Source organism: Aquila chrysaetos, chromosome 7 (assembly GCF_900496995.4).
Source record: "Aquila chrysaetos chrysaetos chromosome 7, bAquChr1.4, whole genome shotgun sequence".
NCBI lineage: Eukaryota > Metazoa > Chordata > Aves > Accipitriformes > Accipitridae > Aquila > Aquila chrysaetos.
This window is the reverse complement of record NC_044010.1, coordinates 31,567,814-31,582,599: the sequence shown is the minus strand read 5'-3', so window position 1 is coordinate 31,582,599 and position 14,786 is coordinate 31,567,814. Positions and strand designations below refer to the sequence as shown.

General features: G+C 47.3%; 2 protein-coding genes across 9 annotated transcripts in view; both read right to left on the bottom strand.

The window, feature by feature from the left end:
• SMIM11A (small integral membrane protein 11A) overlaps nucleotides 1-7,389 on the bottom strand; it is a 41,481-nt gene extending 34,092 nt beyond the window's left edge. For 4 of the 8 annotated variants that reach the window (XM_041124763.1, XM_030019939.2, XM_030019945.2 and 1 more), the window contains exon 1: nucleotides 283-391. Coding sequence is in view for 3 of the 8 variants with exons in the window: in XM_030019938.2 (XP_029875798.1) it covers nucleotides 4,600-4,677; nucleotides 7,170-7,389 (298 nt within the window). In the remaining 5 variants the exon portion in view is untranslated. Of the gene's footprint in view, nucleotides 1-282; nucleotides 400-4,599; nucleotides 4,678-4,809; nucleotides 4,993-6,947; nucleotides 7,017-7,169 lie in introns of those variants that run through there. The other 4 variants (XM_030019938.2, XM_030019937.2, XM_030019940.2 and 1 more) reach the window with 3 other exon arrangements.
• KCNE2 (potassium voltage-gated channel subfamily E regulatory subunit 2) lies at nucleotides 2,158-2,786 on the bottom strand. The gene has a single exon (XM_041124764.1). It carries the CDS (start codon nucleotides 2,784-2,786, stop codon nucleotides 2,409-2,411), a length of 378 nt encoding a protein of 125 aa, XP_040980698.1. The 3' UTR covers nucleotides 2,158-2,408.
• Nucleotides 7,390-14,786: the final 7,397 nt, after the last annotated feature.

Below are 14,786 nucleotides of genomic sequence, written 5' to 3'. Positions count from 1 at the left end.
GGTCAGGAGCGGGCAGGCAGGCAGGAGGACGGGCGGGTAGACAGGCAGAAGGGCTGGGCAGGCAGGAGGAGGCTGAGGGCAGCGGAGGGTTCTGGGGCCGGCAGGCGGGGGAGCAGGCCGGACCGGAGGGCAGGCAGCAACGCAGGCGGAGCAGGCCGCGTCGGGGAGGGGGGGGCCGCCCCGCTCTGCCCGATCTCTCCCCGCCACCCCCCCCCGCACGGCGCCGCGGCCGGCCGCGCCGAGGAGGGGTGTGGGGGAAGGCCCAGGAAACGCGTCTCCTACCTCACGGGGCGGCCATGGCTCTGGGCGGGAGGGCGCGACAAACTACATCTCCCAGGAGCGGCAGCGGCAGGTCCCGGCGGGGCAGGGAGCGGCAGAGCGGCCGGGTCCCCCCCGCCTTGCCTCGCCCCGGGCGCCTCTCCCGCAAACCCGCCGTGCCCCGGCCGCCGCATGCGGCCGGAGCAGAAAGTAGCCGCCCACCCCCGCCCCGTTTCTTCCAATAAAATAATAATTCTGAGGTAAAGAAATTCCCACAGGTCCCAGGGGTGTCGGCCCGAGGGCAAAGCAGTCCAGGCCCCCGTCCTCAGCTTCGCTGTGCAGCCTTACCCGCCACCGGGAGCAGGGCCGGGCCAGAGGCGGGAGCTGCCGCCTGCTTTTGGCGGGGAGCAGGGCCTGAGCGGGTCTGGCAGCTGCTGGGGGTGCTGGTGCACCTGGACGAGTTCTCCGGGTGTGCTCCTCCGACTGTACCAGGCCAAAAGGGGTTCTCCCTGACTGTAGCATGGCCATAGCGCTGGGCCCAGGTGGCCCCAGGGTCCCTCCGCCCGCTCGGTGCAGCACAATATCTGCGCTCCTCCAGCCAGCGGGCCCTGAGAGTGAGGAAAGTCCCGCAGCCTGGGTGTGGAGCACACCCATGGCAGGAGCAGGGGAGCTGGCAGATGCCCACAGGCCACCCGGGGAGGTGGGGGGAAAGAGGGTATGCTGGGTGGGGAGAGACTCACCAGAAGGCTGTGCTGGGACCTGACAAGCCTTCCCCTGTGCTCACGGACCGAGATTATTCTAAGGCTTATTACTATGCCAGCAAAAGGCACATCTGGAGCATGACAGCAGCTGCTGTGCCAAGTCTTAAGACCAGTCTCCAAAATAAGCCAAGGCTCCCCAACAGAAGAAGCCCTTTTCTTTTTCATTTCTTTTTAACATGAGCAAAACAAAATCGTTGGAAATGCAGCGCCAGACATGGCTGAAGTGTTTCAGCCAAAACTTTCTGAAAACAAACAGCAAGCCCACATGACAGCCAGCCAGCATGGGAACTTTCAGCTTAAGCGATTTAAGTCTGGCAACATGAATAGGAGCTAAACCCAGAGTCTTACAAAATGAAGCACGTTTTAATACTAGAAGTATCACCAGTTCTGCTTCTAATTATTCCCTTAGAGCCGGCGTTGTGATACTTCAGCAGCACAGGAGAAGACAAACCATCCCGAAAACCCATTTCCCAGCCAGTGGAAACCAGTACCCAACATGGGAATCCCTTAGGAAGCACGGCAATGGGACAGCCTTGATAGCTGGGTATAGAAATCCATCCTCTGAAAGCCAGAAGGCAGGGATCTCAGTGGTTCACACTGAGCCCTGGCTGATGGGATGTAAGCAGTGCCTCCATCACCCAGCTTGCATCACAGGTAGACAGATTGCTCTGGAGAACCAGGGAGCAGCAGAAGAGGCAGCTTGGCCAGCTATGGACTTGAGGAAAGATGATGAACCTCTGGAAACTGCCCTAGACAACCAGGACATGCACCTAGATGAGACTGCTAGTTTAGCAGCTCTTCTGCTATAAAACAGGCCTTGTCAGAAGGCCATGAGTCAATCTTTGCTGCTAACGAATAATGAAATCAAAATGGGAGCCAGATCATTAAAAAAATAGTTTGGAATGAATGTGTGTAGGTATAGGTTACCTCCTATGATTCATAACATAACACATTGTTCAGTCAATAGGTGGAGATTTTGATATTTTACTGTACATTTTAAAGTTATTTTTAAGATGGGCTTAACTCATACAGTTTAGATCTAAATTAGTGCTTTTGACCACTAATCCACAGTTACTCTGAGGTGAGAACATCCAGATCTGCGTCTGGATTTAAAAAATGCTAAAAAAAAATCAAGTTATTAATTCTCTTGTTTTTATTTTCCTGAAGAACAGAGTATCAAAGCAAAGCACAATCATGCATTTTTCTTGGGTATTCTCCAAGCAGCTGTGCCAAAGTCCTCATGGGAAACAGTAATGTTGATTTCTTCAGCACTCCGTTCCGCATTGACTTGTCTGTTAATTTAATGAACAATTTCACAGCTATTTGTAATTCTGGTGAGTTCCCTGCACGTGGCTTTATGATTTCCTCATTGCTGATGTTTCCAAAAAGTCAAGGTGATCCAGGGCTTGTTTTGTCCCTTGCACCCAAGTTTTCATGGATCACACACTTGAGGTCTTCTCGATTCAGAACCTGGCTCTTATACTTCTCGCCCCAGTCCTCAACGATGTACTGATGATATGGGTCATTGGAGTGCTCTCGCCTCTTTGATTTCACAGTACTCACCAAGATCGCCACAATAATGAAGGAGAACATCCCAATCATCACCATCAAATAAAGGATAACATAGTCCAAGTTTTCAGCATCAACCTTGGCTTGCAATTTATCTGCCGCTTCCGTAATGTTTTTCCTCCAGCCATTCATGTAAGTGAGAAAGGTTTCCTTGAAAATATTTTCCACCGCCCAAGTGAAGTTTCGCATTTCAGCCATCCTTGCAAGTTACGGCTACTAAAGACAGCATGATACTTATTTTAATCAAATATCTATACTAAAACAGTTACATTGGTTTCTTTTGTCCGCATAATGCCAATTACCTAATAACATCTACCACCTGCCACTTGAAAGCGCAGTACCAGTTTCAGATTAGCTGAGAATCCCCATTTCTGAGTGGTTCAATATGTTCAGAGACCCAAAGAGGTCTTACTTCTCTCCTCACTCAGTTCACTTTCGGTCTGTGGGAAGCCAAATATGCCTTGGTGAAGGCCAGTGAGCATGGGCCCCCATGACCCACGTTACAGGGGTCGAGGCACACTGACTTCCCTACTGAGGCAAAACACCAAGTGAAGAAGCATTTAGCCCAGGAGAAGACAAAGTACGTATCGGATCCTGTAAGGGCTGGCACAGTGCCATTCCAGGCAGCTGCCCAGCATCTCTCAGGGAGGGGTGTGACCTTCCCCCTTCCCTGCTTTGTCTCAGACATTACATCTGGTGTGAAGGCTGGTTACCCATGCAAGCACAAATGAGTCCATGGGAGCATAATAGCCAGACAGCTAACTCCTAAATGGTAGCCTGATAGACAGGGGAGGGACAAGGAGACACAGCCCCCATATCTGGAATAGCCTCATTGGTCATTAGGACCACCACCCGAAAGGGGCAGGGACGCTGAATAGTGCTGCAAAGCTACATCTGTCCTGACCCTCTCCCAGCTATCCCAAAGCTTGCCACAGTCAGACCCAGCTGCTGCTTAGAAAACCATAATCAGGTCTCCATCCCACAGGAGACGTCCCCCTCCAGCACACTCCTGCTGCAGAGCTCACTCCTGCCCAGGGGGGAGGCTGGCCTGGTTTCATACAGACACAGTGGGGGTACCCCTGCACCAGGGCCTGTCAGGAGCTGTTGTTTTCAATGGTCTTTCTCTGAGGCTGGATTGCAGTGTTGCTAGTGTTGCTAGCAGAGGGGCAAAGGGTGGGAGAGGGACCCCGCTGAGGCTCCCAGGCTGTTAACCCTTGAACAGAGCAATGGGGTGGGGGGACAGATGAGGGAAGAGATACCTGCTCAGCAACTGATTACTTGTCAGTCCGAATAGTCCCCTGATCCAGTCACTCAGTGCTGATCCATCTGGTCCTGCTTGAACTAAGCTAGGTCTGGGGCAGAAACTATCACATACTGACTCCAGTGAAGGAGTTCTCAAGAAGCTCTGAGAAAAGCCGCTGTCCTTTTCTGCCTTTCCCACAGAGGAGGGTGTGACTGGATTGCAGCCTGCTAGCTTGCAAAAAGCAAAGGGTGTGGTACAGCATTTCAGTCTGATGCTCCTGTATGACACCTGTCCTTAAATGCTTCGGGCCAACCAAGCCGTACAACATATGGCAAAGCTTCCAAAAAAAGTTGACTCGATCTCAGTGCAGTCTTCAAGCAGTGATGAGCTTATTGCAACCTATGGTAAGAGACAGCGAATTTTCATCACTAATAAGAAATTGCACTGTCTTCTGAACTGGAGTTCAGTAATCTACCTTCCTCTGTTTGTTGGACTGGCCTTGCAGTATCAGTGTGCACAGAACAGGCACGCACACATGTAAGGACGCAGGTACACGTGCATGTAGGTCTCTGCAATTATACACTCACACACGCTCAAACATAGGGGATAAAGGTAATCTAATGAAAGTAAGCAATCTATAAGCAAATCCAAATATGAACTGCCTTGAAACTTTTTTGTGTGTAAAATCTCTCTGCTTTTTCTTTGATTCAGAACAAAAATTACTATGCTTTTTCAATAGGAAATAAAGAATTACCAACAGAAACTTACCTTTTCTGTGCCCTTCTCTAATGAAATTCACGATAACACTCAGGATTTTAAAACTCCACTGGATAATATGACGATACTCTAGAAAGGAGCAGAGATATCTTAAACTTTAAGTAGCCTCCAGCCTGCAGAAGGCTATAAGCAATTGTCTGTTAAATAAGTGCCTTGTACTGCACGCTTTATGTTTATATTAAATGCTAAATCTAATCTCACCTGGAAAGTCAAATATTGGCTGACAGCTTACATCAGTCATCCTGTCAGATGCTGAGTACTATTCTTATGCTTATTACTGCAATTTCATATATTGTAAATGAGCACTGCTGTGCTTTCCTAGGGGTAAATATTGATGCAGCTCGATCTTTGTTGACCCAGACAGAAGAAGAGTAACAATGAGCTCTGCAAAATAATGATGATGATGATGATGATGATGATGATGATAACAACAACAATAATAACAACAACAACTTCCCTTGGCTGATATGGGCAGGAGAGACTGAGCACTGAGCAGGCAATGTGAAAGGCCTGCCAGCCTGTCAGGCTGCTTAGCGCCCACAGTTCTCCTTTCCTTTTCTTCCACCAGAATCATGCTTGTTAGTGACCAACCCCTCTGTGAAGCCCTTGCTGTGAGAAGCAGGTCCTCATATACAGCCAGGACCAGCCTCTCTGTGTGTACCTCACTTGTGATCTGGAGTAGGAAAAGACAAAAACTTACTAAAAAAAAAAAAGCAGAATTAATTGATGTTGATTTTATTTCTAGCAAATAGCACATGGTGACACCTAACTGAAAGGCTCTGACTCACACCTTAGAAAATAGCAGTGTACTCAGTGAAATGAGACAACTTCAGTTTCAGTCAGCAGCGGTTCCTGGCTATGATGGAAACATCCAAGGGAGGGGAATCAAGGTGGGATTGTGGTGCAAAGTGCTCCGCAAGCACATGGGCTGGGAGAGACTTTCTGTAAAAAATATTTTCATTGTACAGGTAGTGCTGCCTAAGCAATTTGCAGAGAAAGCATTTTCTCAGGTAGCTCTGCTTTGAGGAAGATAAAGCAAACATGGACTACCACTGAATCAACAGCGCACATCAGAAAAAGGGAGATACACTCTTGGTATGGAAAAGTGTTAATCCCTGAGGAAGCCCTGCTAGTGTCGTGCTGCTGACATTGTCATGGTTACTGCTATCATTTCTTCTGGATAATTTTCTGTGCATGAACACCTCCCAGCACGGGGGCGAGCTGCTGGCAGCATTTTCTCCCTGCTCCCCTGCTTCTCTCTGGCAGTTTTCCATGTGCCCTTGGCTCGGCCCCTCAAAGTTGAGGTAGCTGGCAAGCTGCTTCTGTTTGCTTTGATGAAACCTGTAAGCCAGAGGCACCGTGGCAAGTCCAGCCTCCCGCACTGGGCAGGCAGAGACATGCCCTGGTTGGTCCTGGCTGGAAAAATCACCTGGAGCCACTAGCATGCTGTTAGCGGAACTCCCAAATAGAGGGCTATGAGTCTAGCTATGGAAATAAGAGAGGATCCATAGCCCTGGAAGTTCCCAAGCGGAGTAGCTTGGGAACTGCTGCCCTGGACTGCCAATAACCAGGTGAAAGGACTTATCCCTCCTTCAACCACCCTCTTCTACCATCTGTTCCTGGCCAGTCCTGTTTGGCTAATACTTGCAGGCATACACTGACGCACGCACACAGGCATACCTACATATATAAAAGATGCATATGTTGTCAAGCATACATGAAATTTAACTGCCAACTCTGTTCTCAAAGAAACCAGAAGAGTCCTTGAATAATCCTGTTCTGCTGCATGTCCCCCTGAAGGTCACATTTGCTCAGGGCTTGCTTAGTCTTTATAGCAAAGAGGTGATCAAGGACAGACAGCATGGAACTGGTTAAAAGGAAGGAGGGGCAACCAAATATCTTGGGCAGAAAAGGTGACTGCCTTAATATTAGTCTCCCAAATGGAGACTAATATTAAGCAAAATGCTCCTGATCTCAGTGGAAAGAGGTAGGAATGGCTGGTTGAGCCTCCTCTCTGTACCAAGAATGGCTAGGTCATGGCAATCAGGAAGAACCTCTGGTGACTGGAAAAAGGCAAATGTCATGCTTTATCCTTGAGAAGGGCAATGAAGTCCAAGGGAGCTGAAGGATGATCAGCCACACTTCAAACTATGTGACAATTAAGGGACAAATCCTTCTGGAAGCCATTATCAGGCACTTGAAGATCAAAAGGTGATTGGAAACAGCCAGCATAGATTGACCAAGGGCAAATCGTGCCTCATCAAGCTAATTGCTTTCTATTGTGAGTTGATGGGAGGTCTGTTTCAGTGGATGAAGGCAGAGTGGTAGTGGTGGTTTACCTTTGCTTTAGCAAGGTTTCAGCATGGTATCTCATCATATCCTTGTAGCCAGATTGGAGAGATATGGACCAGATGTGTGGACTCCAGAACTAGCTGGACCACTGTCATGGGCAAGATAGAGTAAATGACAACCCGCAGCAGATCTGGATGCTGGGCTTTATGTAAGAACCAAGGACATCAGTGCTTTCACACCCATCTGCCAGCTTGATTGCAGCAACTGACCATTCACTGTTGAGGCAGTGCTGTGGCAACATCTGCTCTTGCCTCCCAGGTGTTGTAGAGCAGGTGGGTCCATCCCATGGCAGGGTGTTGTCATCATCAGGAGGTACACCACATGTAAACATGCACAGTATTTAACAATTAGTATAAATAACATTACAATTGGATGTATTTTTGCATGTAGCAGCCCTGTGGTCTTGAACGCACCATTTGAGGAAAACATTTTCCTTTTACATGTACAATAGGCTCAGAACTGAATGATATTTAATTGTTCACAACCTTCATGATTGATAACCCTTCTGTGACTGTGTAGCAGTGTATTCATTTGTGGACTATTTTACAAATCCTTTGTTAGTCTTACTGGTGAGACAGTGAAGAAGGTAGCAGACATACTGAAGATCTTGTGATTAGACCCAGATCTCATAAGAGGGTTTATGTGAGTTTATTAGCAATTCATCTCTCCCAACATTTTGCAATATCTATTGTAAACACATAAAAGGATACTCATAAATAAACACAAACATGCATACACATAACGTACATAGATCAGTATCTCTAGGATTGGAATAGGGTGCTCAATTTTCTGTGTTTCCTGTAGAAGATAAGATTAACAGAAGATTGTTATTAATGATGATCTTTGTTCTCCAGACATTTCCCTTCATAGGAGCTTCCAGTATACTCGGTCACTTTTTCCCAATCCTCCATCAGTTGTTTCCCCGTATTCTCTACAATAAACAGACAAACTTTACACTTTATTTTAAATCAGCAGCTGATACATTTATACACAGCTTTTGCCATCTTCTTTTTCCTTCTTTTTTTTTTTAAAGTAAGGAAATGAACTATACATAATTCATGAATTATAGGGTTCATTACTTAGGATCATGAATTTTATAGGTTTAATTCTTAGAAACAAAAGAATATAGCTGTTAAGTGTGGTTATTGGAGAGGTATGAGTATCCTCTCATATGTACCTATGTAATTTTCCTTAGGTATTTCTTCTGTTCTGGTTAAATCATAATATTGTACTATTCACTGTGCCTTTCAGACCTCAAACCTTTGTATACACAGACTTAACCCACAATCTTCTCAGCCTTTAACTACTGATATGCTATACTGCTAACTACTGATACTTAAGAGTGCTGATAGCATTTAATTAGTTTCCCCACTGCTTTAAACTTTTTACCTTCTTGATAGCCTTCCTAGATTCCTTCTGGTATTTACACATTTTCTTAAAAGAACATTAGTGAAATCAACAGTTCTGTCCCTGGGTCTGGCTGCTGCTTTTCAAATTGTTGTCTGTCAGTCGATCACCCTGTAAAACAAAAAGACCACTAGGCCACTAGGTTTTTATAGTTTGGCTTTAACTGTGACTGCTGAAACCTTTCCTCTTAAGATTACTCAAGATTACATCTATTAATTAAGTTTGAACTGTTTCTTTATGTTGATTTTTCTTTATAATCCAATTTTTACTACATCTTGGGACATTTTCCAGCTCCCTCTGGTTTCTCATAAAGGTGTTGGTAATTAAAGATGCTGCCTCTCTATTTTTTGTTTTGCAGCTGTGCTTCTAGGTCTCTTACCTGTTTCTTGCATTCTCGTGCCTAGCTTCTGCAGCGGGTCAGCATGTGTAAGCTACCACCTTTCCAGAAGCTTTGACTTCCACCTCTCGAACATTTAACTCTTCTGCCTTTGTTTGCCATTCCTCTAAGCAAATCATTATGGTTTCATTTTCTTTCTGCATTCACCCCATGCATGATGGATGTTATTTTCTTTCCCAGGGCAAGGGAGTTAGGATTTGTACATCATTTCCTCCCAAGGGTATGGTTTTCAGCACAACTGGGAGTTTTGATGTCATGCCCTGTACAGGTTGGGTTTTCTTTTTAAGTGAGGAAATACTTTTGCAATTGTTTATTTCTTATGTAGCTGTTCATCCATCTTTCTGGGAGCAGTGTTTAGAGGTTTTATCTTTAACCTGTTTTCTGGGGCCTTTGTCTGCTCAATGGTAAATACGTTTGCTGTATGGGGTTCAACGGTTGGGGTATTCTGTTTTTCTGAGAGACCATGAGACTTAATTGTGTGTTATACAGTTTGATCACCTATTATAACACTTTGGGTACGTTTGCAAAAGTATTAACCCCCATCCTTTCACATAGGACCTGGCATGGGTGCCAGACAAGAGGAAGAGCTGATCTGCTGGAAGGTTGGCTGCTGTTCAGAGGGATCTTGACAGGCTGTCCCCAAAATGTTCATAGCTGGTACAAACCTATCTCTAAATATTAGAATAACTCCATGTCTGAAGATCGCTCCCTCATCGCTTCAGAGACCCACATCAGGATGCACTATCCTTAATACCTTATATAGAAACAATGAAAAGAGTGCAGACAGTGGAGAGGGACACCTGGAATGGTCCTTTGTGGTTAAATAAAAATATGTTTGACAAAGCAACATTTTCCAGTCATTACAGAAGCGAGAGGAAAAGCATTCAGAAGGAAAGTGAATTTTGACCATATTTTCTTATGCAGTACAAGTGTAAGCAAGATTGTGAAGGAAAACCCTTTCTGTCTATGAGAAAAGAGTCTATCTCATCAGTATGCATTCAACAGTGAGGGACTCCAGCCTAAACATTTTCTCAGCCCTGAATGCCTGAAAAAAACAATCAGGCAGAACAAGTCAGGTCCCAAACTCTGACTGTGTCTGGTGCTGGGACTGCACTGCAACTGAGACACCAGCACCTGCCACCCTGCCAAGAAATGCACTGCTCCCCTCAGCCCAAGCTGCAGGGATGGAGAAATCGTGGCCAGGCGGAGACTGCAATCATTCAGCTTTGTTGCTATGGTTTTATGTGTTGCTGTTGCAAAAGCTTTAGAGGATAAATAAGGGTGTTGCCTGCACATAGCATTTAAATGAAAAATCAAACACTAATATTTCACCATGTCCAATGCTTAGCTTCTCATGACTTAAGGAAATTCTCTCCTCAGCTTCTCTGAGATCACCCTTCTGAAAGCAAGACAGAAAATAAACACCTTTCCAAACAATGACCACAGGGACGGCTTTTGCTGGGGACAGATAGCTCTGAGGGAAACGTTGTCCAGCACGCTGCAGGTAGAGGGCATCCCCACATCAGCCCTGGAGAACATGAGCTGCTGAGTGACCTCCATTGCCAACACAGGCAATGGGGGTGGTGCCTGCATGCCCAGCTGATAAACTGTGCAGCAGCTGGCGGCACTTCGCCCCCCTGTCTGCTAACACCAGGGTAGGACTAACAAGGGCTACCTGTTACAGCCGCATGCCCATTAACACCTCAGTGTGTGCCTGCGCACCGGCTGATCACGTCTCATGTGGAAACCACATCCTCACTGCAGCCCAGGCAGCCAAAGGGCTCCTGAAAGGCAGATCCGGCTGTCAGCTCCCAGCCTGACATCTTCATGCTGCCACAGCCTGAAGACAGCGTCCTTCTGGCTGGGAAGATAAGATATGGCACCCTGAATGCATGTATGTGTGTCCCTCAGAGAAGAAAAGAAACCTGAAGTGCCCATACAAGTGCCTTCCTAAATATTGGGTGGATTTTCACCATACTTCCAGCTGTAATTAAAATATTGTTGCCTGCAGCTTGACTGCAGTGCACCACCTGTGGTTATCTGAAGGCAAGGTCCTGCTCAAGGCCAGTGTCATGAAAGGCAAAGTTAACGGTAATAACTGACAGCAGAAATTTTGTTCCTAACAGATTAAGCTGAATCTGTCCTTTGGTTGGGAAGCTGCAGATCAGTTGCTTGCTGGGTTGTAGATAGGAACCACAAAGCTCTGCAGACATGCGCACACACCCCTTCCGCATGCACAAGCACATTTGGAACCACCCAACATCGCTGCCCTCTGCTCCTCACCCACACTCCCCAGGCCCTTACGGAGGAATACGATCAGTAGCTCAGCCAGAGCAGTTAAAGAGTTGGAGAGATAGTAGTAAAGGGTTGGATGGGGAGTACAAATGTCAGCCAGGGCAGCGCACCCAGCAAGGTACTGGCTGTGCGCACCTGCCCTCCACTTTCATGGAGTATCTCTGAAAACCACAGGTCATTTGCCATCAGTGGTTTGAACTGGCACCAATGGTGGTATGGAGGTATCACTGTCCCTCATGCCCCCAACCTAGCCTGGGATCTGGGCCCTCTGCTCTGATCCTTATACACTTGACAGCTACACTCCTGGTCCTGGAAATAAAACTGCATTATGATCCATCAGCCTCAAATGTTTTTTTTGTCCTGGCATTTGCTCTGATAAACACTATCTGTGTAGCTAACAGCTGACTAAAGAAGTGTGTGCTGTGCACTTCAATTAACAGACAGAATAAGACCTTCTGAGACATTAAGGGTAGTGACTGCTGCTCTCACATAGAAATGCTTGCCCTGTGCAGAGAGCCAGCACAACCTAAGACTTAGATATCATCTATACCTGCACCTCAGTTTGACTTCCAGTGATGTCCACAGCTGAACATGATGACAGATGAACGTTTCTTCGTTCTGTGTGTGTTGGCTCTTTAGGTGCCTGGGCTGGGGAAATGAAACAGCTCTTTACATCTTCTCTCCACTTCCCCACAAGGCATCCAGAGGCAGGCAAGCCAGACCCTAGGTGGTGCAAGAGGGCCAAAGGTATGTGCTTTGGCCTCAAGCTGACCTGAGGTTTTGTTTGGAATTGCACTGGGTAGCAGTTCACAGACATTGCAGAACAGATGTACAGTGGTAGCAGGCATCACGCCACACCTGCTCTCTAGCAAAAAGCCCTTTCTCGCAAGCAAACTCACTGGACCCTGGGGTCTCCTTAAGAGTGAGCTGCTAGTATTGAGGAGTTTCTGGGGAATGGAAACTGGGAGAGGCACTTTTGCTGAAACCCCATTTTATTGCAAAGTCCTGTCCTCATAAAGCAGAGGGAAGGGAGAGTAGTAGTTACAGCAACAGGCCATGGGTTTGGCAGGAGATCACTGCACTGACAGAGGTCACTGATTGCAACAGCTTCTCTGGGCAGGGGCAGCTCACAGTTTCCGATGGGGCTCAATGCCCACAGTAACACTGGTGGCTTCAAGTCTTGATCCTTCTCCTTTCATATCCTAACCACAGAGGGGGGCCTCTAAGCTGGATCCAAATCCTGACTAAGTCTCTGAGTCTTTACAGAAGCACCTTGTCCCCTTCTTTCTTCACACAGTGCACTACTAAGCTGTGGACCTACTTGCCACAGCTCACTGTAGGTGCAAGTAGCTGGCAAGCATTCAAAAGTGATTAGATTGATTCAGAGAAGAAAAATCTGTCAAGAGTGTTTGAGTAAAAAGACATCATGCCCTGTCACAGCAGACTGCTGAGGATTATTCTGGGGAAGCGTGACTACATGCTTGCCCCACTTCTATGTTCTTTCTTAGGCTTCCAAGTTTGTCCATTCCCTTGACTGATTTCTTCACTTAGCAAAACCTCCCCACCCTGTCAGGTAAAGGGGAGGGAGAGGCAGGAAAGAGGATGGTGGGAAAAGAAAAAAAGCATGTAAGAATCAACCTGTCCAGTCGATAACAGAGAAAATAAAGGGAAGGATGTAAAGGTCACCAGGATGCTCACATCAAACCTCCCCCTCTGGGGGCAAGGGTGCCATTACTTGATGGAGCTTCAGATGGGACAAGGTAAATAAAAAGGGGAGGGCAGGGGAGCAGCCAGAGCCTTTCTAGGAGGCTCTGCAGGGGTCAGAAGAGAGATTACAACCTGCCACTCTCAGGGTGCTTGTATGCCAGGGCATCCCTCTTGGCACAGAAGGCTAGACGGACTTGTGGCTGAGCCAGGATAGACATCCTTCCATTGTTGTAGCCCACTGATGCTCCAGAGTGGGCTTCAGCCCCAAGGTTGATGGCAGCAATGTAGAGTCACAGCTGAGAGGTGGATCAGGACAGAGGCGCAGGGGTACTTAGTCCAGCTTTGGTACCAGCCCTCCCATGGGCTGCCCCTCCAGCATGGCCCAGATTGTAAGTGAGCTAGTTCTGCACGCCTGGCTCAAGTGAAGTCCACAGAAGCCAGCGGGGAATTTGGATGGAACAGAGCAAGGAGAGCCTGAACCTGAGCTGGAGTTACTGTCAATACCCACTTTTGCAGGGCTTGATATTGTTAATTCACATGTCTGCACACTTAGGGACTTGTTGCTGAAAAGTGGTACATATGAGTGAATCATCTGTTTTCCTAACTCCTCAGCAAAACAAGTGGTCTGATTCACATGGGCAGGAGAGTTCAAGCATTTCTCCAGGATGGCTGCTGCGACTCCTTAGCAATGATGCATTTCAAGACATGTTTTAAAGCAATGCTGTTTAGAAGACAGAGGACTGAAGTCAGGGATTAAATTCTAGCCGCCCTGGTCTCTGAAATATTATAAGACACTTCTGGGCCTTTCAAGTTCTGTTGGAAGCATGACCTTGTTACTGAGCACTGCAGATCCTGACAGCGGATCTGTTACTCGTCCGGTGGATAGATCTACGCAGACAACTTCACCTGCTCTAGAACAGCAAGCCATGCGTAAAAGACTCTGCCTTACATCACACTTGATCTCTCCCCTACCAGATGCATTTAGCCAGTGATTAAGACCTGCCTCCTGCATGGCCATGAGGTGCTTCTGCTCGGGACAGGCCCCCTTTGAAAGTCTGGCAGGTAGCTATGTACCACTGCCCCATTTCTTGGAGGCTGTGAGAGGAAGCACTGTCAAGAGCAGCATGCCTTCCCAGCAGGTACCCTCAGGAGCCGATGACTGGCAGAAGCTGGGAATTAAAGTGCTTGCCAAATAGCGTGCCTGTCTCCCCCTATCCAGAGCCTAGTGCAAACCAGGCCCTTTTGCACAGGAGCTGAGTGAAAGTGCCTGCAACCAGCACAGTCTCTTGTTAAACAACTTTGTGTTTAAAAATCCACCTTTGTCCATATGCCTACATGGAAATGCATGCCTACATACAAACATACACGTTTATGTATTTTAATCCCTTCTATTTGTAGAGGCTATATAAGTGCTTTACTAAGGAGTCGGGGAGGAGAAATGGTCTGGAGACCCCAAGATACAGCCTGAGGCTTACAGAGGCTGAGCTTAAGCTCTGAAGTCTGGTAAGAGAGCAAGTCAAGGTGCAAATCTGTGATATTTAATGCAGGAGCAGAACAGAGCTCAACTCACTGCTTCATCCATGACTATGCAGATGCAGCTCTCAGTGTGAGCTCAGCTTTCACTGCATTTCTTCCAGGAGTGCACCAAGGCCTCTTCCCACCCAGGTACCTGGTAGGCAAATGCTGCCCCTCTCCTGGCCCTGGATCTCACCCTGGAAGAAGGCTGCTAGCCAGAGGTGTGCTACCTGGTATTGCCCCATGTTCAAAACCTTGGTGCTAGTGAGCAAGCACATTGCTTGAGAGTAGCAGCTGCCCCTCAGGCACAAAAGCTCATGTGGCTCTGCCTCCCGTGTTTGGAAAGAAGAGATCTGAGAGCTGCTCTTCTTGTCTTGTGGCACTTGAGCAGCTTTGTTACTGGTGGGGTCCAGGCACCAGCAACCCAAGTGGTGTGCCTGTCCCACATTATGCTGTGCAGGAGGCAAGAGGAGGAGAGCACCCAGCACAGGTTGTGCCAGTATTA